Genomic DNA, 25602 nt, shown 5'->3' with positions numbered 1-25602 from the left:
CTAAATCACCACTTTTGGCACAAGATACCTGCTGTTCTAACGTTGTGATTCATGCATAAATAACACAGTGGTTGATTCCTGTTTTTAATACAACTTGGACAGGCCTGACCTGATTGGCATTTTAAAGTCCCCTGCCACTCAAAAATGTGTTTTGCTTATTAATATTTGACCTTCACACAATGTATGTGCATATGAGAGTGACACTGCTGTTTAACATTCATCTGCTGAAGTGGGAACGTTCGCTTGTTTTATTTAACGAGGTAGAAGGAGTAGATGCACTTTCAGAAGTTTGAAGTGGTTGTTTGAAACTATAATTGTAATTCAATGCAGTGATTTGCCCAGTAGCACTTTAATCAAATCAAAATCAAAAAATCAAAATTACTTAATATATCCCCGAGGGTAAATTCAGTTAGTCTGGTAACTTTGGAAGTCTACTCCTTTGCTCCTACAGTCTGATGGCTGTAGGAGCAAAGGATCTTTTGAATCTCTCCGTCCTGCAACAGAAAGAGAGAGGAGCCGTCCACTGCTGTTTTTTTGGTCCATAAAGGTTTTGTGTAGCGGCTGATCTGGGTATTTCAGGATGGACTCCAACATCTTGACAGGTCATCTCTCCACCACCTCCTCCAGTGTGTCCAACCTGGCTCCAAGCCTTCATCTCTGTGTCTGATGCTGCCTCCCCAGTAGACTGCAGCATAAAACAACACACTACCACCACAGACTGATGAAACATCTGCAGCATCTTACTACAGAGGTCAAGAGATCTGAGCTTCCTTAAGAAAAAGAGGCGGCTCTGTAGAGTGTCTGTCTTTAGGGACCAGTCCAACTTATTATCCAGCTATACACCTAGATACTTATAATTAGTATTAGCTGAAGGGGGGGCTTGAACCTGCAGAAATCTATGATCCTTTTTTCTTTGAGGTGTTCAGTAGAAGATAGTTCTTGTGACTCCAGTCACTGAAGGCTTTTATCAGATCCCTATATTCAGATTCCTGTCCATTTATATGAGTTTATTCTTATCTTTCAGCGCCAGGTCACTAAGAGCCTGTTCATAAAAGAGTATTTACATCAGTGAGGGTGAACCGAACGGATTTTCCCTGCTGTCATTGGTAGATTACATACAAAGAAGCCTTTTGGTGCCATGAAGAACTTTTGTTTTTTCAGGGTGTAATGTCTGGCTCTCAGGCCGGCTCTAAGCGCTGTTGCCCCAGGTGGCTCGCGGTAGACTGAGAGGTCTGACTCAAACTGGCTGAGCTGCGCAGTGCAGAAAAGGTCAGCAGAATGCCAGCTGCCTGCCACATGCTGCGCCTGGGGCGGACATGATGCTGGCAGGGGAGAGCAGGAAGCGAGGGGGCACAGAGCAGGATGCTAAATGGTGTTTTACTGTTTAACTTGAAGGAACAGTGGCGAGACAGACGAGAACGGAGTGTGTGCACATGTGCATATATACAGTACCTTACTGAGTGCAGCAGGCGTAAAATGAATAACGCACACATTCAATCATGTTAAATAGTGATTGAGTCATTTGTCTCCATTTGTCGCTGGTTGTGTGAACCGCAGCCAGGAGGAGATGTAACTGTCGCCCAAGTCACACAAGAGCCATTCTGCAAATGCATGATGATGCCCCGAGAGAAGCGTCGTCTCACCAGCACTGGCTTCATTTACATAATGGTTTATAATCGGTCAGAGACCTCTTTTTCACACAAATTCATCATTCCTTGCTGTTCAGACTTCCTGCACGCTATTTATACACTTCATAGAAGGGAAGAAGCTGTTTCAGAGCTGTAACCAAGTCAAGTTTGTATATCAAAACATGAGATTCAAACAGATAGTTTTGTTTGTCCAAATTCCTAAAAATGTATTTTGGAGCGGTATTATCTTAGCTGGCTGCATTTTCAGCAGCACTGTGACTTCAGACCCAAGGCTGCTTTTAAAACTCTGAAACTTGGCCAGAAACCAGGATGTGTTTTACATGAAAACCCCAAAAGTTATGTAACAGTAAAGTAGCAGACTAACCTTGATATGGAGTGGCTGGCTTACATCTACTCCACTTTGTTGCTACGAGGGAAAGTGATTAATGATTGCTGCAGGATTTAGGATGCAGTGCTGAAGTGCAGTCCTGCTGAAACTCTGACTTTTATTGAAGGCATGTATGTGAGTCATTGTGTGTATAGGTAGTAATGTAAATTGAATCTTATATGTATGTTTTTTCCAGTTTTTTTTTTAAAGTTTGCAAAAAGTTACAGTTCTGTGTATGAAACGAACCCTTATGTTTAATTAGCTGCACAATGTGAAAACATAGAAGGCAGCCGTCAGCTGACTAACCTTTTATAAAACTCTACTTGAAGGAATTATCATATTCATAGTTATAGCTTTCTTCTATCAACTTTTCTCTGTTTATTTAAAATTCAAATTGAGTTTGAGCACAAGATCTTTCTTTCTTTTCTGTCAATTATAATGTTCAGCGTACCGGATAATTTTCTACTCTAGATTTATTCTGCATCCCTTTTTAAAAAGAGAGAAATAAAATCACACTCACCACCATATTTAACTCACATATTTATACACACAATAAATGAGGAATTAATCGCAGTATTAATTCAAGATTCTGGGAGGATTTAAAGCGGTTTTCTTATTGATGCTGATTCTTTGTGTTGGGTTCATTTGCTGTGTGCTAATGTACGTATGAGAGAATGTGAACAGGCAGATAAATTAGTATTCCTCGCACAGCCTCATTATCCCAGGGACAAGACGGAGGGAGGGGTGATGGGATGTGAACAGGAAAAATTAAGAGCAAAGATGTGACTCCTGTCCCGACCGTCTCCACCTCTTACACTCTTTCTCTCTCCCCTCCATTGTTGTCAAAACTTCTTCAAGATGAATAAATTCTTCTCTTTTTTTCAGACTTACACTCTTTGCACTTTTTCTCCCATGTTTCCCAACTCTTTCTCCACTGTGTTTTTTTCTCTCTATCCCTCTGAGGATTGTTCTCTCAGGGCCCAGCTGCTGGTGAACAGTTTGTTATTTGGTTAAAGAGGTTGAATAGAGGTTAACTCTGTGCTCAGGCTCACACACACACACACACACACACACACACACACACAGTTTGTTGTCCAGTAGGCCAAAAAAAGACTTTTGACATTTACAGATGATATACATGTGACAATGGTGATTTATTATTGACAGATAAAGTCTATATCCTCTCAAAACTCTTCCAAACATATCACAATGAAAATGAATAAACAATTAACAGAGGATTGTGCCTGAAAACATAATAATTCCAACTTTATGGGAAACTGTGTATATCTATATATATAATTAGTTATTTTTAAAAAAATCATATAGCAGAAAATAATAAGTGTTTATTAACTATACAGCAGCCTTGTATAATAGCACAGTAATATAATTATAAGTACCTCTCTGTCTATTTGTCTGGCAGCAGTCCAGATTGAGAAACTTTTCACATATTTACTGTGAAAATGACTCTACTAGGACAGTACCTGTTCAATACGTGTCTGTTATGGATGGGCCGATTGCTGCTTGCAGCTTTCCTGAAAATCGCTGATCCAAACAACTTCGACACTGCGCTTCTTTTGGTCCTGAGCAATACGCCTGTTATGACATAGCTGTGTCTCCTACTAATGTTAGAGTACACATGCTAACAACCATGGAAGGATTACTGATGGAGCACCTGGACCAGAGCTTTTGTTTAAAGTGACACTTTCTTTTGTTTGAAGTGACTTTCCGAAGTGACTTTTTACAGTGACATTTTAACCACAAAGTAACACAAACGACTGCTAAGAAATCCAAACTGCAAAAAGATGCAAACAGAGAGAAGAGACACAAGAAAGGCCTCCACAGTGTGTAAATCAAACACTGACTTGGTGTTTAAAGATTAGACAGCTTAATGTAGACCTGGTTTGAGTCTGAGTGGCTTAGAGGAGGGTTACTGGGCCTTTGACATGTTACTGTAGTGCCCAGGGTCACATAGTCTCATCATCCGACCAAGCTAACAGCTAGCTAACATTTCAGTTCATTTAAAGGTTGAAATGTTTGAGTCTGCTGCAATGGAACATCTCCAGTTTCACTTCTCTGGGTGCTCTGGGTGCTCAGCAATAAGCCCGGCAAGTGTGACTTTCATCGGATGAATGACAGATAGGTTCCTGCTAAAATTCAATCTCTTGTTTATTATCATAACAGCCATATTTTCAGAAATATTTCCACTCCACTAACATTGGAAATATAATACATTCCAGCAGAATATAATTTAATCAGTTCAATTTCCATGAATCTGAAATGGTCACATTCTGTGTAAAGATGTCTCTCTTTCTCCAGTGTAAAACACTATCAACATTTAATGGAAACTGAATTGATTTATAAAAAAACTGATTATCTCAGGAGAGAGGCCTGGGCGGCGGATTAATTGATAATTGAAGTGACGTAGTGAAGTCATTGTGAGCTCTCAGCTGTCGGTCTGCTGCAGGAGATAACTCACTATCTCTTCATTTACTGATAAAGGACTGACTAAGGGGTCTAACAGTGGTCAGTGATTCAATATTTTTGATGCGGAGTGAAAATATCAATACATACACTGTAAAAAAATCTGTTTAATTTTCGCTAAAATGCCAGCAGCTGTGGTTGCCAGAACTTCACCGTAAAAAATACGGTGAGTGGGTTTTCTACTTTAAATTTAAATGTAAATATCAGCAAAAACTGTAATAATCCCATTGTTTTCAGGGTAATTGTGTCCTTGTGCAATTATGGCATTTCTCCTTTAATTTTACATAAAAATGTGTGTTTCATTCAATTTTTTCATTTTACGCCCTATTTCTGATGCAATTTGACACAGTTGCACTGTAATTTCTACAATTGTTTTACAGTGTATCTTTAAAACATCCCTTTATTTTGATGTTTTTGATAGTTTTTAATTTTAATGTCTATAAAAGCAGTATGAAAATGTTCAAATCATATTTTAATTGCTTTTTGTGCTGTAATTGCAGCTCATAATATTGGATCCAAACAGTCGAGATAAAGTTGTGTTATATTGTGATCAAATTTGTTATTTACATCCCTAAGACTGACCACAGGGAGGTCTGCTGTGGCCTCACTGTGCTGTCAACACACACACACACACACACACACACACACACATACACACACACACACTGGTTCCAATGACTCTAATTGGTTGGAAAAAACAACAACTAGTGTTTGTGTGTGTTCAAATGTGCAAACCCATTTTAATTGGCTGACAAAACAGAAAAAAGTCGATGCAGAAGTTCACAATCAGCATTATCTGGACCATCAGCAATTCTGTGTGAACCCACAACTTCCTTCCACATTCGCCACATGCTGTCCAGGTCCGTTCTCGTGCCTGAATGGTTGCTGCACTGCTGCAGCTATAGATTGATGAATTCTAAAATGCTTCTCCCAGAAAACCCTGCAGTGTAGAAAAGACAAGGTAAAAGGATGGACCTTGGTGTGTTGTCACTCTTGTGCTTTTGCAGCAGAGATACAGAGTACTATATTCTCTTTGTGTCTACTTCTGCAGCACTTGCCTCCCTCTCATCTGTTCTCTACTTTCTCTTGAACTTTAACATCATCTGTTAAAATCTGAGGCTGTGTGGCTCAGCATCTAAATGCCATTACATGTCCTTGCAGTACAAAGGAGAGCAGACAACCATAGCCATGTATCACTTTTCACTTCACTGTCTTTACTCTAATTAAAGTGAAAATCCAAGTTGATCTAATGTGTGCCTTGACACATAGCTGCCTGCAGCTAAAGTAGAAAGTCATAGACGGATGCGTCAAAGAAGCTATGACTTTTACTTTGACTTTAAGCATGCTGAAAAGTGACGTAGGCTACATAACTTTAGTTAATCCATGATCTTTAACCACGTGTTCATTGTGTTTAAAACTGCGTCATAGTTTGACTAGTAGAGCTACACAGTGACACCAAGAGGTCCTGCTCATGTCTCTGTATGTGATGGGCATGGTGAAATGTAACTCAAGTACTGTACTTGAGTATTTCCACATATGTAACTTAAAACTTCTACTCCACTTCATTTAAGGGGCAAATTTTGAACTTTTCACTGCATTACATTTAGCTAACAGCTTTAGTTACTTTTCAGGTTGAGCTTTAACATAAAAAAACATGATCAATTCAAAATGAAACCAAATAAAAGTATATTAAGTAGTTAAAATGAGCCCTAACTGGATGACAGTAAAATGATGCTTGCATAAATGCATCAAAAATAATATTCAAATAATATATTTGGACTATATATCACAATCTTGCATGAATTGTACTTTTACTTACAATACTTCAAGTACATTTTGATGCTGAAACTTTTGTACTTTTACTGAAGTAAGTTTTGAGTGCAGGACTTTTACTTGTAGTGGAGTCATTCCCCAGTGTGCTCTTAGTACTTTTACTGCAGTAAAGGATCTGAATACTTCTTCCATCACTGGGGATGGGTTAAAATGACAATGCTTTGTGATTTTCAGTCCGGCTGTGATGACATCAGTTCATCATAGGTAACAATGTGCAGCGTGTGGACACGACTAGCTGTAAACTATGTTGCAACTCAATGCAAAAGCCTCTCAACAAATCCTGACGCTTATTATCAGTTTCCGTTGACACGTCCTTCGAAAGATGTCGATGAAACTTTGATCATTTGTGAGGCTGCACTTTGTGGTGCTGTTTTCAAAAGCACTCTATTATGTCAACCGGGTGAGAAAATAACAGAAACATATTTCTGTGCTTCTTGTTTTGTTGCTTTTTGTAATGTTTTGTCCACCCAGGTAGGCCGCGGCTGAAAGAGTAGACAAGACAGAAACAGGAGGAGATATAGGAGTGTAGATGAAGGCGATGTGGAATTGTTTAGAAGAAATCAATATAACTTGAGGAGGCAGTGGAGGAGACAAGGGTGTGCAGCAGAACTGAAAATAGGTGCAAAATAGGATGAGACGCTTTTTCTCTGTGTTTGTCTTCTGAAACACAAAGTGCCATGAAGGACCTTCAAACTCTAACCAGCTAAGGCCGTTTGCTCTGATCCTTTCAAAACAAAAAAGAGTCCTGTTAGAAAACTTTATGGGATTTAAAGGAGTTTCTGCACAACAAAACACATTTCAGATGCTTCAACTACAATGATAGTGGGGACACATAGGCTTCTGCATAACTAAAATCTCCTCTCTCAGTTTTCCCCATGTTTCCCGCCTGATTTCATGCTGTCAGCAAACAGATGCAGAAACAATTATTAAATAAATGATTAATTCATTGAGATATATAATTCATTAATGATTTATTTTTAGCTCCCTAAAAAGTTTAAAAAGTACCGGTACAACTTTAAACTGTCTCCTCCTGTCTTTCATTTGGTTAAGCATACTTTGCAGGCACAACTAGCTCAGAGATGTACTGTGCCTTTTTATTGGAGCTGGAAATTAATCCAAGAAAAAAAATATGACTCAGCCTTTCTATCTGTAGGCAGACGAGCTGAAAAATGCTGAAAAGAGAGTTAGGAGGTCAGTTAAACTGAGACACCAGAGAGAAATGTTTCATCTAAATGTGTGCCATCTATCATGCTGCCAGCACACAGACTGGATTCAACACTGAAGAATCAGGTTAAAAGGATTCACACAAGGATGAAAAAAATAAATGACACCTTGCCAAATCTACAACTCTATCTCATCATTCTCTCACTCCTCATTCCCTCATTTTATTTTACCTTCACTGCTTCTCTCCTACTTCTCTGGCTTGTATAGTTGGGCTCATGACAGTTTTGTCTTGTTTCTTCAGACCTTTCAGTTGACGTGCTTGGCATCTGTGGGTGCAGGTCAGAAACATCACTATAATGTGAAAATAAGAAAGTATAGAAATGTAGCAAAGACAGATATCAAGTGAGTGAAAAGCTTGAGGACAGTGAACATGGATGCATTACAGAATGGGCCTAAAGTACCTGGCCTTCACCTGCACAGTGTCACTTGAAGAGACACATACCGACCTTAAAGATTCAACGACTACAGAGAGGCTCAGAGCAACTGTAAAGTCGTACAGTAAATAAAAAAAGGGGCAAAGCAACAACAAAGATATACCAAAAGATACAAAATGACACAGACATTGCTTGCTTTACATACAAAGAGATGTAAAGCAACAGCAAAAGATACAGAATGCCTAAAAAAAGAGACACAAAGATACACAAAAGAGACACAAAACAACCATGAAGATACACAAAAGACAACAAAAGATACAAAATGACCACAGAGAGACACAAAAGGACTACAAAGAGAAACAGTATGACTACAAAGAGACACAAAACAACCATGAAGATACACAAAAGACAACAAAAAGATACAAAATGACCACGGAGAGACACAAAAGGACTATAAAGAGTAACATTATTACTACAAATAGATGCAAAATCATTTAAAAGAGGCTCAGAACAACTCAAAGAGACAGAAAATGGCCACAAACAGAAAATCACAAAACATAAATAACAACCAAAGACACACAAAACAACGACACCTACAAAAAAGACAAACCACCAGAGTCTGTGTTGCCTATATGTAGGTAAGCTGGTCGGCCTTTTCATTGTGTTAAAATTCCACTTTCAAGTGGACAGTCAAGTGATTATAAATGTGAGTCAAGACAAACAACAACTTCCTGATAGATCTTTGTACAGATTATATAAATGTTACAGACTCACTCAGCCACTTTGTCAGGAGTTGCTTTGAGGTCGTCTTTTGACTTCAGCTTTTAGAAATGAAACTCCAAGGTCATTAGATTTACTGTTGTTGCATAGCAACATAAAATTCCACTTCTGGCACCTTCCATCAGCAGCTGCCCCTAAAATAAATAAAAAGAGCTATTTGTCATTCATTCAAACTCTGTAGAATCTATAAGAGCAGAGGCCTTGACATTAAATCTCTGCAGGGAGTTGATCCCGTGCTGAGCCTCCCGCTCACAAACAAAGCTCAGAGCTAAACTGGACATTGTTAGCTGTGATTATAATTTCACCACAGAGCTTAAAGGGCTTCTTATACAAGGACACATACAAAGGCAAACTCTGCATGCATGTGTGTATGAGAGTTAGCACACAAACATCATGCACAAACTGTATAATGAGGGAAATCTCTAATGACTGTAGTGCAGGTGAGGTTGAGGCTAAAGGAGGTTGCCATCGTTACTTGTCTTAACAATGTCTAAAAGCAACTTTTCCCACCAGTGGTTATGGCTATTTCACCCAACATCTCTGATTAGGATTCTGCTGATGCTGCATGTTGAGAACTGCAGCTTTCTGCTCCTTATTAAGTTTAGATAATGTCATTATGCACCAACAAATCCAATTTATCCGCAGGGTGTCATCTGTAAGTTAAACCTCGGCGGAGTTGATGCTATTGCAATGTATGGAGTAATGAGCTCCACTGTATCATAATATCCTGTCTGTTGAAATGAGCAGCTGGTTAAGTGCCGTTTCATCTTCGCCCATCTCGCATCAACTGTTTCCTACCAGTCGAGCAGTGGAGGTCAACGGAGTCAAAGGAAGAATTGTCTTTTCATTTGGTGTGAAATTGTGGGCACTGGGGCACAGGGTGAGTGTAAAGAATTGAGATGAAACAGAGAGCAGAAGGAGCAGTATTATTGCCTGAAGGAAATTAATAAATATCCCAAAAATAATACATAGAGAATACATAATTAGCTGGAAGAGTTGCATTGTTCTCCTCTTCACTATTCTAATGGAAGGCGGGCTGAAAGGCTTAAGTAATGTTTATGCCCAGTGTGACAGGGCTCTCGATTCAAATTTAAACAATAGATAAAGATTACTTACAGCATTAGGGCCAATATTGCTAACTGATATCAGGATTTTTACGGTCATATTTATGTCATCAAGTATTCTGGGTATAAAACTTTTTCTTCCAATGTACACTCGCCAGCCCTGTATCAGCAAGCAGGGTGTATCTAATAAAGTGGCAGTGTGGCCTTCTGCTGCTGCTGTAGCCCATCTGCTTCAAGGTTGGACCTCTGGCATCAACAAGGCATTTTGGCTCACTGCATGTTTTCAGTTTTCGCAGATAAAACCAAACATGGTTAATACTGGGGATTGAACGGTTTGTGTATTCATGCTGAACTGTCATGTTACAGGGGTCACTGTTCAATGATGTAGAGACAGTATGGAGCTTGTAATCTGGAACCGAAGTTCGCAAGCAAAAGTTCTGGCAGAACATCTTTAGCTTTACACCATTTCAATCTGTGGTAAGCACAAATTCAGTGGTGGAGCTGGAAGACCTGGGGCCTCATGTGTCAACGCTGCGTACGGACAAAAACATTGCGTAGCTGTTTTTCCCGTACACGCCATGCATGAAAAGTGAGAATGTGCGGAACGCTGCGTCTTTTATGCTCTATTTAAAATGTGTTTAATATCAAAACTTAAACTTCACACAACTGGCTTTGTGTTTACAGTTCATAGCCCTCGGACAATGGAGGAAAAATGCCGTTCTCCACCCTCAATAACCTGTTCTAAATATGAGGGGATCGATTATTTTTTTCCATCCATTATAATATTTTATATTTCACCTGCGTACTGCTGCTTACTTGTGCAATAATAGTATGTTGATATCTATATTGTATATTTTTCTTCAGTCTATATATTTTGCTAATTCCACTATTGTTATAGACATATATACCGAATTTCCCTCCAGGGATCAATAAAGTACTTCTGATTCTGATTAATATAGAGCGCCTGCCTTAATCACTGTGTCAAAGTCCCGATCACCGATTGTTTCCCCTTTGGTTTAACAAGGAGATGTTAACGCTGCAGGTGTACAGCGATCCATAACGCACAGATCCCAGCTCAGTTCCACACTGATTGGGATGTATCACTGAAAGGTGCAGAACCTGGCATACGCACAGTTTGATACATGTGGAGGTGAGTTTGTACATACTTTTCTAGGTTTGGGAGTACGCCATCTTTCAGTATGAAAGCTGCGTATTCTTTGATACATGAGGCCCCAGGTCAGCTACAACAACAATAGTCGGTCTACAGACCCTCACCGGCCACTTCATTAGCTGAAGAGTGTGGCCAGTGTGGTCTTCTGCTGCTGCTGTAGCTCATCTGCTTCAGGTTGGGCGTGTTGTGCGTTCAGAGATGCTCTTCTGCAGACCTTGGTTGTAACGAGTGGTTATTAGAGTTACTGATGACTTTTTTTTATCATCTCCAACCAATCTGCCCATTCTCCTCTGACCTCTGGCATCAACAAGGCATTTTAGCTCACTGGATATTTTCTCTTTTTCTGACCATTCTCTGTAAACCCTAGAGATGGTTGTAAGTAAATCTGCAGTTTCTGACACCAACAACCATGCCATGTTCAAAGTCACATTAAATTACCTTTCTTCCTCATTCTGATGCTCCCTTTGAACTTCAGCAGCTCGTCTTCACCGTGTCTACATGCCTGAATGCATTGAGTTGCTGCCATGTTATGATTAGATATTTGCATTAACGAGCAGTTGAACAGGCGTACATAATGAAATGGCTGGCGAGTGTATTCATGCAGGTGTATTTCAGTTAATTTTGTCAGTTATTAATCTTGCTTGGATCAAGTTTGACTTCAGACATTTGTAGAACAATAACAGTATAAGTTCATAGAACTACTTAATTGATGATGATGAATTTAAAGCAGTACTGATAATGATAATAACAATAGAAAATGCCAAATGTTCTTAGGACAGTTAAAGTGGCAGTCGTAATACAAATATTCACAGAAGTTGAATTAGCAACTTGGGGGGAAAACGTTGAAGATTTTAGGCACATCTTTGTTGATGAAAATCGCCACATTTTCCTTGAAGTGCAAGCACAGAGTTTTATTATCAGTTATTCTATATCTTATTATGTAGGTTTAATGGCTGATGTATTGTTATCAGATTTTCTTTCAAACTTCCAGTACCTGTCAGGCTTTAATATATTGTATAGATAAAGTCTGATATACTGTAACTGCAATACCATGAAAAGGTCATAAAATGTAAAATAGCAATGTACTTAATTTTCATGTGGAGAACAATGTCATTGGTCCTCCCTTGCCAAATTTCACTGCAACACTGGCCTCCTCACATCTTGTCAGGCAGCCACACAGACACACATGAGCCACGCAGCGTTTACAGGTTTGCACCACACTTTTTTTCTGACACAAAAAGGTCTTCCTCCCTCTCACTGTCTGGGACAGTTTTAGAAAGCTAAAAGCTGTTTTGACATAATCTGAATGGAAAGCATTTCCTGCCACAACAAAGCTGCATAATTCAGAGCGGGAGTGTGAGGAGGATTTAGTGTCTCCTCTGGTCGGGGTGGCTTAGCCTTTTGTCTGGCGAATCAACATTGTTTGCAGAGCAATCAGGAGCATGTAGTCATATATTTGCACGTGCACATTAGCATACAAGGTGAGGACCATAAGGTCTTCCAAATATGCACGACGGTCCAAAACACAAACACCTGTGAAGACAGAAAGTGCAAACAGGCGCTCACTCAAGATGATCCTTCAGTATTGAGCTGCAGCTCCAAACAGGACAGATTTTTCTTGTGGTAACTTGACAGCCTCCCTTGACTAGTAACACAGCCCCGGGATTAATAGTGTTTACATCAGGATGTCAAACACACACACACACACACACACGCACACACACACACACACACACACACACACACACGTAGTAATGTTTTCTAATGATGAAATCTCTCTCTGTTCCTTGCAGGTACATGGGTGACATTTGGAGGACAGATAACAGACGAGGTAAGAAACATTTTTGGATTATCTTACATCTACATTTAATCTTAATGGACTTGATTGATTGATTTTGGTGTGTTGTATAAGTGATGAGTATGAATATGAGTGAGTGAATCTATTTGATATAAACCTGTGTGCCTGATGCCATGTCAGCCAGTGTTCTGTGCTGAAAACACTGCGGTAGGTGTTTGGTATCATCATAAATAAAAATACTCTGCTATGATCAAATTTAGTTTAACATGGTTTTCTTACTGCCGCCATAGAATGTAGGGAAGTGTAAAGAGATCTCCCCCTTCAGTGTGAAATCACCTTAATGGACCATAAACAACACAGGATATGTAATTTGATATATAAGATGCTCGTTGTGCAGTTGACTTTGTAAGAACTTTAGCTGTTGAAAACATCTGGTTTCAGGCCCACTGTCTTTGTACCGTTTGATTTGGACTTTATATAAAATTGTCTTGCTTGATGATGGAGTTTAAGTAAGGCACTAGGCATGATTCCACTGAGTACTTTCTGAGTACTTTTTGGAAAGTGTTTTGGCTACGCCCACTAGTTAGTTCCCTTTGACCTCTGCTTCCATACAGGTACTTTTGTAGCGGCTAACCAACAGTTCGAATGTGACAATAGACAATATTTAACGACTCTAGCGACTATTTTCAAAAGCGCATCGAGCAACAAATATAGCAACTTTTTCTGGTGTTATTGGAGACTCGTTCATTGTTACTACTCTTCTTAACGAGTCGCGCCGTCCCAAAGCACTCACAAGTGGCCCAGTCCTCCCGCAGCCTCTCCCAGCTGCTGCAGTCAGCAGAGCAGGAGCAGTTAAGTCCTCAGTGTCCAGTTTGCACCAGTCTGCAAATGAAACACGCATGCCGAAATCGCCGACTCAACCATATCCAATCAGCGTCGACTAGTTGATAGCGGCTTAGAAAAGTAGCTACCCGAGGCAGGTACTTTCTGAGCCGCTAACCGGTGAAGTTGGGCGATCTTGGGCCGATCCTCTCTCCCAAGCCACACCCATAGCTGCTCACTAGAGGGAAAAGTACCTAATGGAAAGGCGCCTACTGTTTTCGTGATGAAAGTCCAACACTTTTGACAGACAGTCCCAAGAGACAAATGTCACTCTAACACTGATGAACAAGCAATACCTCAGAAATGTCACTCCAGAAACCTTACACTAATGACCATTTATGGCAAAAACGTGGCTGCATTCAAATTCAGAAGTGACTGACCTTTGAAAATGGAGCCTGCAGGCCAAAAAAAGTTGGCTGAACATTTGGGGATCCGTGTCCAACCATAGCCAGTTAGATTGTTGTGTCCACTCTGTATGCAAGCTGCAATTTTTAGTTTGACTCAACAAAAAAAAAACAAATAAACAATAAGGAATGATTAGTTCAGCCACGTTTTTAGTCGTCTGTCTCCCAGTCCTATGTCAGGGAACATACACACACAGCTGTTGTCAGGCGACCTTGATCAGACCATTGGCTGGCTGACAAAGTTGTAATAGCTACTGTCTGGATCTTAATTTTTTTTCTTGCTCCCTCACATGTTCTAATGAAAGCAGCTGGACAACCTTCAGAAAAGACTTTAGGTGTGATGATTCAGATGATGATGACTGACTCAAATAGGACAGAAAAAGGGCGCACTGCGGGTCAACACATTGTGTCTACGTGTTCATACTTAAATTCCCTTTTACACTCATGTTAATGAACTCTAACATGCGCTGATGTTGCTGCTGGGGTCTTGGCCATGGTCATCACACACACAGATACACACATGTATGCGCACACTTAGAGTGACACTTAGGGGAAGAGAACAAAGCTCACTCCAGGGGACACAGAAACACTAAGCTTATGTAACACTATTATTTTTTGCACCTTAAGGCTTAGTGCCATCATCTCACATGGTATGCTCGAAGCTTTGTGCCCCTCTACTTTCCATTATTGTGAATGTCCCCACTTCAATGACACTGGTATCAGTCAGACACAGTCAACAGGCTGAACAGCAGAGATTCACACGGGAAAGGCTGTTTGACTCAGATAAAATCTGTTTTTAAATATTAGGTTGTTGACTCAGTTCTGGAGCCAATGTTCAAACTCTCAGTAGCTCTCAAACTCTCAACTCAACAGTACATTTTTGCCATCGACAATAAGCAGTAAACAATGCTAGTGCTGTAGACAGAGAGTCTCCATGGAGTGACCATAAAGCAGCCTCCATCATCACACAAAATGCTGTGGGGTTAAAAAGTCCTCTGCTGCCCTGAGTGCCCCCTGTTCAATGTCATTGTAATCAAAAGCACCAAAAATATACAACATGTCCTCAGCAGAGTCCAGTGTCCCTGTCCTCATTAAGAAATGCACAACAACTCTGGCACACAAACACACTTACGACTTTAATCTGTGTCAGTGCTGCAGAAATAGGCACAAACACACATTCAAACACTGAACAAAAGTCTAATCTTTTTCCTTACTTAATTGTATCATGTACAGTATAACCGTGCATTAAAGAAAGCTTATTAAATCCAACCAATGGATGTATTAATATATAATACTAATAGCCAGAAAGACCTTTCATATGGACAGTCAGACATATACATCAGCACATTAATTATTTTCAAAAAAGACAAAAACCACTTCAAGCGAGTGTAAAAACTTTTATGCGCATTTTCGAAAGTTGTTTTGAATTTTGGAGTTTCCATCATGCTTTTCTTCAAAATAGGCATCGAAATTTGTTGATGGAAACGGAGCTACTGTTACCTTTATATCTGCTCAGTCTGGCCATTCTCCTCTGACCTCTGGCATCAACAGGGCATTTTCACTTAACTCACCTTTCTTCCCTATTCTGATGCTTGGTTTGAACAGCAGATCTTCATTACCATATCTACATGCTTAAATGCATTGAGTTGCTGCCATGTAATTGACTAATTAGATACTTGTGTTAATGAGCAGTTGAACCGGCGTACCTTATAATTTGCCACATATACATGCCTTTAACAAAGCTATTAGTGACGGCTAATAAAGTATATCCCATCAAAGTACTACTAAGTTTGTTTTACTGCAGTCTGCGCAGCAACACATTCCCAGACAGACAGCTCACAAAAGTGATGGTGGGCTGCAAGTTAACATTGCTTACTCACTCAAAGAAGCCAAAAGTGGATCCATAAATCATAAAGTGAATTTTAAGAAAGTGTGTCTTGTCGATTTTGAACTTTGATGTAGGGAGTGTGGAGGGGAGGAGGCAGTGCAGCCATAAAATCATTTCAAGGCTGTGTGGGTAGTATGTGGGAGGCTACCAGGGCCTTGATTCTGGGGTTGTGAGAGAGAAAGCCTTTTTTTCTCAGCACGTCTGTTCTATGTATGGAAATCAAATTCTCCTGCACCTTTTGTGCCCCCAGAAACAAAACAAAGACAGAAGCCTGAAGCGTAGCCACCCATGTATTCCTGCAACTTCACAGTGACTCAGTGTTTTTCTGACGCCGAGGGTGGAAGCGCATGAGTGTATGTTTGTGTGCTGAAGACCGATTGTCTCTGCAGTTTGTCCTTCATTTACAACAAATGGCCGCACCATTTGAAGGCTATTAGTCACGTTTGTTTCATCCAAAATGGCCAGACGTCAGAAATCTGTGAAAGCGACGATGCCTCATCGTCTACATGAACTTCCTGACCTTGTGAATGTCACTATGACAGTGACTGACCTTTTAGCGTCTCATGAGACTCTTTATGAATGAGCAATCAGCAAAGGCCAAACAGTCACCCTCCAAAAACTGACTCTATCACTCGTCTGCCTGTGATTATCCGTCTCTTCTTCTGTCTTCAGCATGTTTATCACCTTACCTTATCTTCGCTGCAAAAAGTTTATCACCCACTGTGATCTGACCTGACGTTTCTCTGCTTCAGAGATTGTCTCCTATATGTGCACCATAGACTGTATAAATAATGGACGTAGTGAACGTGACGTCACCCATTGGTTTGTGGACTGCCCGTTTGACGCATCGAGTTCAGTGTTTCACTCGTCGCCATCATGTGTCACCATCTTGTTTCCGAAAACTGGGAGCAAACCGTATTTGGACTGTGGAGGAGCGAGAGGGATCTGACTGAGTAGCGAGGACACTACTCGCCTCTCTACCCCAGCAACCTGAAGTCGCTGCTAATTCATTCAGTTAGCATTAACTGGGATGTTCATTTTGGCTAGCAAAAAACTAAAACAAAATGTTCGTTATTTACCTCAGAAAACTGAACAGTGACTCCTTGGAGTGTCTGTTAGTCCAACCAAACGCTGAACAAGACATTTTTACTGAAGAACAAAACATTCACATAAGCTGTCATTAAGTGAATATACAGTGAAAGGGTCAGAGTTATGAGACCAAACCGGTAAACGTCCTTTTTTTATATGTATATAACGTCATATATAACTTTATTGACACGTTGCCGTGGATACGCTTTGTTCTGCTTCTCTCCTGATGATGGCTCGTCTTGTTAGTGACCTGTCAATCAAAGGTAGCCACGCCCCAAATCATACAATTCTTTATCTTCTATTTCCTTCTAATTGGGGCCATTATTTACACTATTAACATCAAATTGTCTTGAAGACGATTTTTTACTAGCGATTGAGACCATAGTCTTTGTCCTTAAAATAAATAAATTCTGAGGTACTAAATCAAGTGAGAAGTTTTCCCATTTTGTGTTGAAATGAATAGACCAAAAACGTTTGCAGCCGCCGTCAGCGCCCCCTACTGGAATTTTTGGTAGAATGCAGCTTTAGACACTTTGCCTCCCAGCTCAGACCCGGAGGTTGCCGCTTGTTGTGCACTCAACAGAGATCAGCTAGACAAAGAACACATGGTCCATTTTCTCTGTCATCCCTCTTTTTTTCCCCAGTTTTCTCTCTCCTTAACTGACCCCTACTTTCTTTAACTTCTCCATTATCCGTCTTTGTCTTCTCATTCTGCTCTGTTTGCCTTAATGGCAGTCTGGGGCTTACAGGCTGAATGAGCCATTTTTTCTTTTTTAGAAAATGTGGCCACTGTTCTCTCTGTCCTTCACTTTGCTGCCTGACTGCCCATTCAACCTTCTCTGAAAGCAGTGGATTTGCATCTGATAATGATGTGGTTTTTAAAGATGAATGCATCCTCAGATATACCGGAGATGGTACTGGTTAAACTGAGCTAGAAAACATTAAAATATCATTAGTTTTCTTTCGCATACCCCACATGGGAGCAGTTTTCTGGCTGCAATAATGGTTTGAATATACTTTTTAACACCTATTTTTACTGACTTGCCATCCCTTTATTCTTTTATTTTAGTATATATTTTTTAATCAGCAATGGTTCTGTCTTTATTTTATTTATGTTATTGCATCATTTTTCTCTGCCTTTGTTTCATTACATCGATCTAAAATCTCAGTATACGTCATTTTATTGTGTTGCTTTATTTCTGTACTATCATTCGACCAAGCACTGTCTTTAAAGACACTAATTAAATAAAATGTATTATTATTGTATTATTATCACACATAGGCTTGGACTGTTGCCCAGTCTGCAGAAGGTGGAGACAAATTCTCAGAGGAGAGATTATCTAATTCTTCTAGAAACAACACCTCCGCTGTCTGCCGCCACTGAAACAGCAACACACACACACACACACACACACACACACACACACACACAGACACACACACACACACACACACACACACACACACACACACACAAACACACACACACACACACACACACACACACACACACAACCCATACACAAAGGCAGTCAACCAGATTTCGTGCACAAATGTAAACACAAACACACAAGCACCACGTGTGCAAACACACCCTTCTGTTCACACACAAACTCAACCGATGCGCACACATAACTCCACAGGGAGAGGATGGCAAATTCACTTTAAAGTCCCCATGTAATAAAACTCACCACAGGGACAATTGGATTACGGTTGGATGATTTATGGTCACCATGTCTGCAAAAAATATACACGAATATCTGCACATATGCTCACACTTATATATAAAGCATGAGCACTTATTAACTGAAGAGGAATCCGTTGACACTACCATACATCATGGAGTCACAGATAATTACACTGTGATCCCACTTCAAGTCTGTACTCCAGCAGACTTAGAGTACAAGCTCTGTTTGAGTATGTGAGTTCAGGCAGGCTACTTGAGTGCTGCAGCATACTCACACAGGACATAATGTACGGCGCTCTGCTCACTGCAGCATATACACTACCCAACACATCCTTTGCAGTAGGGCACTGTGGTTAAACCTTTGTGCTCAGCTGACTCGTGCCTGAGATCAGAATGAGTTGATACGATCTTATAGTGTTAAGTGTTTATACTTGTTCTGAATGGCTACACTTCAGTCAATTGAAAAAGCAATCATCATAAAAAGAGGGAGAGCACAATATCAATATGGGATAGTTCACCACCAAAACTTTCTTTCTCTTACTTGTCATGCTACTTATCAAACTAAATGTGTTTTGTGTGAATTGCAGACTGTTGGAAATACAGTCATGGAGAAAAAATATTAGACCACTCCTTTTCTCAATTTCTTGTTCATTTGAATGCCTGGTACAACTAAAGGTACAGTTGTTTGGACAAATATAATGATAACAATTAAAAAAAGCTCATAAGAGTTTAATTTAAGAACTGATATCTAGCCATTTACTGTGGTTTTCTTGATAAGAACCAAAATCATTATCAAGAAAATCATGGAAAATGTCAAGATATCAGCTCTTAAATTAAACTCATGAGCTATTTTTTGTTGTTATCATTGTATTTGTCCAAACAAATGTACCTTTAGTTGTATACCAGGAATTAAAAAGAACATGACTGTATGAGCCGTGGAGATGTTTGCCTTCTCTCGAATATAATGAAACGAGAAAGCACTTGACTTGTGGTGCTCAAAGGTAATCCACAAGCCTTGTTGTGAGCTGGAATCGTTTTCTTGCTTCCCATCTCCACAGCCATGTTAATGTTACACTTAATGCACTCTTCCTTCTGTGTGGTTATATGGTTGGCAGGTGTGTTTCAGTAGAAAGAAATTGAAACTGCACACAACAAGATCTGTGTACTATCTTGAATATCCGGATCATAATTTCTGCCATCTAGTTTTATTATATTAGAGATATACATTCGTATCTATGGTGGATATCTCCAACATCAGTCAACTCTCTCCAAAACAATCCGGATTGAAAGCAGGTAGAGGAAAAATATGTATTTTTGATTTGGAAGTGAACTGTCCCTTTAAATGCACACAGAAAAAGTGACAGAAATAGATGTGTAAAGAATAAAAAAAAGAAGTGCTGAAGAGAGAATCTGAAACCTTGGTTTACTTTCTCACCTCCACACAGCTGACCAATCACAGCGAGAAGTGGGTGTAAATGTCACTTCTGACAAAGTACAACTTAAGTTCTTCCGTGGCAGAAGTTATTAAAATCACTCCCCAGTCCCTGTTGTGCTGACTCCTGTAGTATCCCTGTGAGGAGTGACAAGAACGGAAGTAAATACTGTACATATTCTGCACTCACATAATGATTTATTCAACATTCTCGTCATTTTGTTTGATGACTTTCTCGATGAATGACACCATGCTTGCATTCATGGTTGTGCTTTTTCAGAGTTGTTTGGCTTGGATCTCTGTCTTTTGTCCCTTCACTTGTGGCTATAGACTTTGCACTGTTGGTGTGGTCTGTATTGAATGAAGTCGCTGTCTTGATTGTCTTGCATAAACATGACATACAGTTAAACAGTGCTCATGCTGAGGATTGCCTCAGGCTGAAATGCATCAGCAATGATATTTTAATAAAACATGAAGCTGCAATGCTTTGATGGTCGGCCCCATTCTTGTGAATTGTAATTTAGGCTTTCCTTGAGGAATTATTTTCAAATTTGACACAAACGTCTACTAAGGGAGGTTTAACAACCCAAAGTTTAGTCGGTTTCAATCAAACTCTGGTGCAGTTAGATCCTTGTTAGGATTAATTTGGTCGATAGTGAACGCTCCAATCGTAGTCTTGTGTGGACCAAAACAACGAGTCCAAGACCACTTGCCAGATGGGGTCTTGATCTCGGTCCCTTTCCAATGTTCATTTTTTTAGGTTTTATTTTAGGTTTTATTTTATTTGCACAGTTAGAATTACATAAAATGACAAAAATAACATATAATGTAAAGTGCAGGGAGAGGCAGACAACCCAGTTAATTGGTTCAACCCAGTTACTTAATCTGAAATTAGTTCTCAATTCAAACAAAACCAAAGACTTGATATTCTCAAGAGCCAGGCATATTGCAGATGATGGTCTACATATTACCACTTTAACAGGTCACAGCATTGAAAGGGTTTCACAATACAAATATCTGGGTGTCTGGTTAGATCAAAATCTCACATTCACATGTCTTATTGACATACTTGAAAGTAAATTAAAACAAAAAAAGGGTTACTTATACAGAAACAAGACAAACCTCCCTCTGTTCTGTAGGATTGTTCATGCTGTCTTTTTATCAGTTCTGGATTATTCTGATGTTATCTATAGAGAAGCTTCTGCCTCCAATCTCACCTCGCTGGACTCTGGTTATCACTCTGCACGCCGATTCATCACTGGTGACAGTTACTCTACCCATCATTGCATTCTATACAACAAGATGGGATGGGCACCTTTATCTGTGAGACGAGACATGCATTGGTTCCTCTTCATTTATAAAGTCTTGATAGGCGACGTGCCACCATACCTCAGCACTTTATTAAACTGGTCACATAGTAATTATCCAACATGCCCTAGCGATTGCTTAATGAGGTCTGCAAATGAGTCCTACCTGGATGTGCCTAAATGCAGCTAAAAACAAAAGGCGATCGCTCTTTTGCAGTGGCTGCCCCTAATCTGTGGAACAGTTTACCGCTGCATATCCGGTCGTCACAGACTTTGGACAATTTTAAATTTTCTCTTAAGACTCATTTTTTCTCCAAGGTTTTCAAACCTGCGTGAGAAGAAAGTTGTTTCTGTGTGCTGTATTGTACATCTCATTTCATATATTATTAGATGAAATTGTCTTTTATTTTTATTTGTGAGTTTATTGTTATTCAATTATGTATCTTGTGTTGGATTGGATTTTTTGTTGTTATTCAGTTATGTAAAGCTCTTTGGTCAACCTTGGTTGTATATAAGGTGCTCTACAAATAAACGTGACCTTGACCTTGACCTTGAATGTTCCCCGGACAAATACTGAAAAAAAAATGCTTTCAGTGTCTCTGCTGCATCTACCTGGAACATCTGACAACATTCAGTCAAACTCAACACAATTATAACTATGGGCCAGTTTAAAACTATGATAACCAATAACTCTGCCTTTCACTGTAATTGTTTTTAATATTTTCAAGTGTTTTGTCTGTTGTTGTTTATTCTTCATTGTGTTTTCTCTGTACTCTCGACATCATATTGATATGCCAGAATGCTATTTCATGAATGCTTCCTTTGAAAGGTGTCTAAAAGTAGAGTTTCAGCCCACTGACCTTGTTTGTATGTGTGTGTGTGTGTGTGTGTGTGTGTGTGTGTGTGTGTGGGTTTGTGTCCTGACCTCTTGCCAGATTGCAGAGCAGCTAATGACGATTGCCTATGAGAGTGGAGTCAACCTGTTCGACACAGCTGAGGTCTACGCAGGCGGCAGGTGGGTGTTGAACAAACCTCTCCGTTTGTTTTCAGTTCATTTGAGCTCATAACAGCTTATTCATGTTGGGATGTGATCAGGTGCAGACGTCTGGCCCCGCTGTGGCTACGAGAAGCGTTTTATATTATTCATGTCTAGCCAGAAGCTTTCATACACAAAGAGTCTAATTTGTTCCACTCATTTAGTGATGCGATAAACAACCAGCAGGTCTGGAGTGTCACACAATTTGCAATTAGACATGACTTGAGAAAAAAGTTTTCACATTATAAATGATTTTAAATTAATTGGACCTAAAGAAAATCACTGCTGTTAATATGAATCTGAGATTATTATGATAGACTATTATCCTCTTTTGCTCTTAATAAGCTGAACCTGTGCCTTTGGATATTGTTTAAATATGAAGGAAAATGTAAAATATTCATTTTTATGCAGAGTCTTAGGTTAATCTTTAGGATTAAAGGGATGTTTGTCTTGGAACAAAGTGCGTTCTGCTCTGAAAGCTTACGCTGGGAACTAATTACCAGCATCAGATGTTTATTATTTATTATTCATTCTAACAGTCTGAGTCTGATGCAAACATGAGGAAAATCCTGCAAAACACGTTTTTAGCCTGTACCGGCTTTATCAGGGCAATATATTTCATTATTATTTTAACTCATAGCAAGTTTAAATTTGGAGAAATCCACAGTGACAATATTTTGAAAAATTTGAAAAAATAAAATTAACAGTCCAGTAATATTGGGGTTTTGTCTTTTTACTGTGAAAACAACACAACAAGAATGATTGCCTTTAGCTGTATCATAATCTATCAGAATATATAAAAAATGATATGCAATAAAACACACATTCTGTCATAAAATGCTATAGGATGGCACTTAATATTAAATGTTTTAACGTCTTTGCAAATGTACCATCTAACTGCCTCTTTATGGACAAAGTGCCTCGCCATCTTTTTAATGCACAGGAGGGTTGTTTGGTGTGGCGACAATAAATTGCGGCAGTTGATATTGTGGAGGAAGCGTTTATGAATTCAAACTGCAGTTTAATAACGCCAACTCATTTCTGTTGCCTTGCAGGGCCGAAGTCATTCTAGGAAACATCATCAAGAAGAAATGCTGGAGGTAATGGAGACGTAAATGTGTGTGATAGCTTCATCATTGTTATGAGAGACAAAGATGGAGAAGGACGATTTGTGTGTGTGCATGTAGCAAGAGGCAGTGATAGTGTGTGTGAGGCATGTGTGACAGGAGATGGGAATGAGAGATTTATTTTTCTTGGGTGTGTGCAAACACATGTTGTAAGTGATGTTTGATATATCTGGATCTGAACTGATCTATGCCTTTTTTTTAGGTTTTTGGTTTCATTTCTTTCAATCAGACCACATTCCTAAGTATATCAACACATATGCATTGCATTGCATCACAGTACAGCAGCTTGAAACAGTTATTGTATAAAAATCTACCTGCAGGCATTTTCAGTTTCCACAAATCTCAAATATTCCCTTTGAGTTATTTAAACATACTCAGTCTTTCCCTTTTATTATTGATCAACTTTGTAGGAAAGAGGGAACCCAGACTTACAGTCACATCAAAGGAAGTAACCGATAGTAAGAGTGCGTAACAATAACATCAGCCTCTCTGTGAACAATGAGCTGCTTCTCTCTTCTCAATGTATTGTTACATGTCATTGTGCAGTTTAAAGTATTAATCATGAAGGTTTTTATTTAAATAAATCTATCATCGAATGGTGATTGAACCTAGAGCCTATTGATAAAAGCAGAATGGGGTGTGTGCTGCGACATTCTCTGGAAAAATTACAGACAGATTCACTCTTCAACTCACTCATGTGTGAATCGGTGTACTGACTAGTAGTGATGACTACAGATAATGAAACTTCGAAAACAAATCTAAAGAAAGAAGAGACAAGTTTCAATTGACTGACATCCACAGACCACTGTTTGGATCCAAGTAAAAGTACTCATTATGCAAAATGACCCCACACAGATTGTTTAATATATTCTAAATATATTATTAGATATTTTTTAATGATGTATTTATGTAAGCAACGTTTTAATTTTTTAAAGATAGGGCTAATTTTGGTAATAAATATAGGCCTGCTGTTATGAGTCTAATCACTTTAAGTTGATCATGTTTTTCATGCAAACTCTCGACCTGAACAGTAACTAGCTGTCAGCAAAATGTCGTGGAGTTACATGAAATGAAAATGGAAAACTCAAGTAAAGTAAACGTACCTCAAAATTGTACTTACAATACTTGAGTGAATGTACTTACATTCCACACTGCAAAAAAAGAAAAGTTGGGTGAACTCAAAATTTCAAGGCAACAAACTTCGATAAAATTTTAAGTTGGACAATTAAACTAAATATTTTAAGTTTTGTTTTTGAGTTTGCTCAACTCTGAATTCATATTTTTGTCAGATAACTTATAATTTTACATTGTAATAACTTTTAATCCTTACTTCTGCAATGTGCTGAATTGGCACGATTGTAACGCCGCTATGAAATGTCAGCTAATGTTGCTACCACAATTTTGAGTTAGCATTGATACGCTAATGGCTACTATTGGAGCTGTAACAAGCAGCGCCGCTAGCATCAGTTAGCCGCTAGCATCAGTTAGCTGCTAGCTTTCGCTAATGACCGAATTTCACCGCTTTCCCACATTTCACAACAAAGAAATAAGAGTTAGCAGAACTATTGTCCCTTGTTGTGAATCCCAACTTAAAGATATAAGTAACAACAACTCACCAACTTGTTTCTGAGCATACAACTGGCTTCATTTGTTGTGCTAACTTACATTATTGCCCTAAATGTCAATAATTTATATTTCCAAGTTTTACCAACTTAAATCACTGTTTTAGGCCAAAAAATACAAGTTGGCTTTTTTGCAGTGCACCACTGTTTAAAGGTCTACAACTGGACCAAGTAATGGTTTGACCCATGACTGATACCTGATAAATGAATGAGAATAACACCAGTAAGAGGTTTGATGTTGGTGCAGTAAAGACATCATGAACTTGACATTTCAATTATGAGTTTACAGTGTGAAGATTCATTATCATATGATCATATGATGATCCATTTCTTACTACTAGCTTGTATTTTATTGGAAATGTAAGTAAGTAAGCAGTAAGCTGCTTG

The 25602-nt window shown here is 39.2% G+C and overlaps 1 protein-coding gene across 1 annotated transcript in view; it reads left to right on the top strand.

Moving 5' to 3' along the window:
• The window catches only part of kcnab1a (potassium voltage-gated channel subfamily A regulatory beta subunit 1a), an 89716-nt gene that overhangs the window by 46733 nt on the left and 17381 nt on the right, over window positions 1–25602 (top strand). Inside the window, exons 3-5 of the mRNA XM_059330788.1 lie at window positions 12737–12774; window positions 22366–22445; window positions 23522–23566. Coding sequence (XP_059186771.1) covers window positions 12737–12774; window positions 22366–22445; window positions 23522–23566 — 163 coding nt within the window. The remainder of the gene's footprint in view (window positions 1–12736; window positions 12775–22365; window positions 22446–23521; window positions 23567–25602) is intronic.

The sequence above is a fragment of the Centropristis striata genome, chromosome 4 (assembly GCF_030273125.1).
Source record: "Centropristis striata isolate RG_2023a ecotype Rhode Island chromosome 4, C.striata_1.0, whole genome shotgun sequence".
Lineage (NCBI taxonomy): Eukaryota > Metazoa > Chordata > Actinopteri > Perciformes > Serranidae > Centropristis > Centropristis striata.
This window is presented reverse-complemented; position numbering and strand designations above follow the sequence as displayed.